Source organism: Mya arenaria, chromosome 13 (genome assembly GCF_026914265.1).
Source record: "Mya arenaria isolate MELC-2E11 chromosome 13, ASM2691426v1".
Classification (NCBI taxonomy): Eukaryota; Metazoa; Mollusca; class Bivalvia; order Myida; family Myidae; genus Mya; species Mya arenaria.
The window spans coordinates 65,340,258-65,343,335 of NC_069134.1; the positions used below are offsets into that span (position 1 = coordinate 65,340,258).

The window sequence follows — 3,078 nt, forward strand, 5'->3', positions numbered from 1 at the left end:
ATGTCTACTCTACAAAGATTTCAAAATACAGCAACATAAACCAAATTGTGGTGTTCGAGTAAACCAATCAGTCCTCAATTATGCGCAAATTACATTCAGAGGATTTTTTTTCCAACAAACATTACTCCTCATCAGGGATTGTGTATGAGATTTATTTCTGCTATTAAAGAAAATAAGAAATTAAAATGACTGCATGCTTTCTTACATATTGTTCTCCTTCATCTTCAATAAATCGACAAACTGGCAAAGGAAAAGTACACATATTAATTCCTGTTCATTAAAAACAATGGAATATTATTTCCTTGTATATTTAAATACAAATGAGAAATTATTTCCTGGTCTATTCAAATACAAATGCAAACATTTCCAAGTATTAGTTAAACAGTTTTAACGCCTCCTCGCAAGTGCTGTTCACAAATGTGTGTATCGTAAAATTTCGTTTTAGAGAATACTTCATAACAGTATCATCACTGTGGAATATACTAACCATGATATTTGTACCCTGTTTTACAAGCTAAATTGGCAGTAGCATAAAATTGGAAAAAGAAAAATGGCAACTGGAGGTTCATCTTTTTATAAGGGATCTGACCTGATTCATGACTACAGTTGTACCAAGTGTGAGGAAGATAATTTTAACACTGAGGCCCAGCACTTCTGTTCTCAGTGTGAACACTATCTGTGTGACAAGTGTGTGAACTTGCATAATGGATATAATACGAAACACACTGTTTATGGTCGTGGAAACATTCAGAAGTGGGCGAAGTTTTCATTGGACAGATGTGACCAACATGGCAACAAGCTGGAAATCCACTGTGATGACCACCAGGAATTGTGCTGCAGTGTCTGTGTTGTGCTTAACCATAGGTAAAAGTTTAACCTTGGGGTTGCATTTGCAGTCGGGAGGGTCAAGACAAAGATTGCTGATAATTAATCTAAAAATGTTTCCGTTTATTAACTTCAGTTAGCATGGATGGTGTACAAAGCTGATGTGAAGAAGTAGCTTGGTTTTGATCTTTAGTCTGGTGTCTCTTACTTGATCAATAGTTCCCGCTTAGTAACTTAAGTTAGAAATGCCATTAATTTATGAAAATCAATGTGTAGGAAACTTATGTTCAGACATGTTTGTATGGCTTTGGGGTCAGAAAACTCCAATAGAATATGATGAAACCGTACATAGCAGGCTAATGTAAAGTTTACCATATTGGTTGCTGTAATGATTGGTATGTTGTAGATCAACATCGCCGTAATAAGAATATAAAAATGGTTACCTCTCCATAACTTGACCTAGGAAAGGCTTATATTGATGAAACTTATATGCTAACCGTAGTTTCTTTGCATGGCGTCTAGTTATGCTATAAAATGATGATGTCCCAGTTAATCAGTTATCACACAAGTCAATATGCTTCCAGGCTATGTAGCAGCATCAGGCACCTGCCTGACTTGGCCAAAGGCTTCATGGAAACAGCAGAGTTCAAGCAGCTGCCAGCAGCAGCGGACGAAATGAGGAACAAACTTGATGACCTCAAGGACGCAAGGATGAAAGATCAAGCCTCACTGAAGGACTCGATCAAGAGCATCATTGCTGAAATCAATGCTCTCCGAAAAGAGGTAAACAACATCCTTGACCAGCTGGAAAAGAAGACAGTTGAACAGTTGGATAGATTGATGAACGATTTACAGAAGAGTGTGAAAGATGATTTAGATATTTGCGCCGATATGCATGACCGACTCAAGATCATGATCGATAAACTACAACAGGTTACTCGCAAAAACAAGGAGACAAATTCTTACATCGGATTCAAAAAATGCCTGACCAAATTGAATGAAGCAAAAAGTCTGGTCCATAAAATAGAGAGAAGACCGAAAGAAGGTATTTGGTTCAAATCTGATGAAAGCGTGTTGCAATTTCTGAGAAACCTAAACGGCATTGGCTGTATTGAAAGTGTTCATTCCATGCCAAAAAGACCAAAGACTGTTCATGTGTATAAGGTAGACGAGTCAATACTTTCCATGCCGGTTGCACGTAATCATTCTATTAAAATTAGTGAAGGTACATGCCATATTGTTGGCATATGTGCGTTGCCCAGTGGAAATCTGGTTATTGCTGATCAAAACAACCAAAGAGTGAAGCTTCTTAACAAACAGTTCAAGGTCGTTGATCAATTTGATTTACCTTATCCTCCACAACATTTGTGTCACATTGCTGGCGAGGAGATTGCTGTTGCTATTGCTTGTGGTGATATAGGTGGGGTCTACTTTCTCACAGTGATCAGAGAGCAGCTAATGGAAGGGAGAAACTGTATCAAATACTGTGAGTGCTACTCCATCGCCCACCACCAGGGTCAGCTATATTTGGGCTCTTATTATGCCATTGACCACTACACAATTGACGGACAATTCATTAAGCAGATTTATCTAGACCAGTACTGTTCCTTGGAAGGGAGCAGTTCTGCTGTTAGTCCTGATGGGGAGAGAATCTATTTCATTCTTAAGGAGACACACACATTATTAACGCTAGATAAAGATGGACAAGTGCTCTCTATTTTTGCTCATGTAATTCAAGATCTTAGTGGACTGTTTGTCAGCCCTAGTGGTCATGTGTTTTTGTGTGGTGAACAGTCTCAAACTGTGGTACAGGTGGACAGGGAGGGAAGAAAGAAGCTGGCAACGGTGGTCCGGGAGAATAATGGCTTGATTAAACCTCTTTCTTTGTGCTTCTGTGAACAAAACTCTAACCTCATTGTTGGCAATTCTGACAGTGACAATATTACTGTTGTCAAGCTTTGTTGAATATGCATTGCATTTAAGAATCAGTAGAAATAAATGAGTGTCTGTATGCAAAATGATGGATTGGGCAAGGATTTTATTGATGTTCTTTGTAAATGTATTGGTTCATGTTGCCTTTTGTAACGTTAATATTAAATGATCATACTTATGAATTTGAAATGTACAATTCTATATGTATTATACATTTTATTGTATCGTTAATCACTATGAATAGTGATACTCACTTAATTCCCATTAACAAATGCCTGTATCTAAAAAAACTATAAATTTAGGTTTCTGACAAAAATCGGT

The 3,078-nt window shown here is 37.5% G+C and overlaps 1 protein-coding gene across 1 annotated transcript; it reads left to right on the forward strand.

Annotated features, from left to right (window-relative positions):
- Positions 1-403: 403 nt before the first annotated feature.
- Positions 404-2,790, forward strand: LOC128215470 (uncharacterized). Its single transcript, XM_052922154.1, has 2 exons — positions 404-864; positions 1,410-2,790. Exons 1-2 carry the CDS (start codon positions 551-553, stop codon positions 2,788-2,790), a joined length of 1,695 nt encoding a protein of 564 aa, XP_052778114.1. The 5' UTR covers positions 404-550.
- Positions 2,791-3,078: the final 288 nt, after the last annotated feature.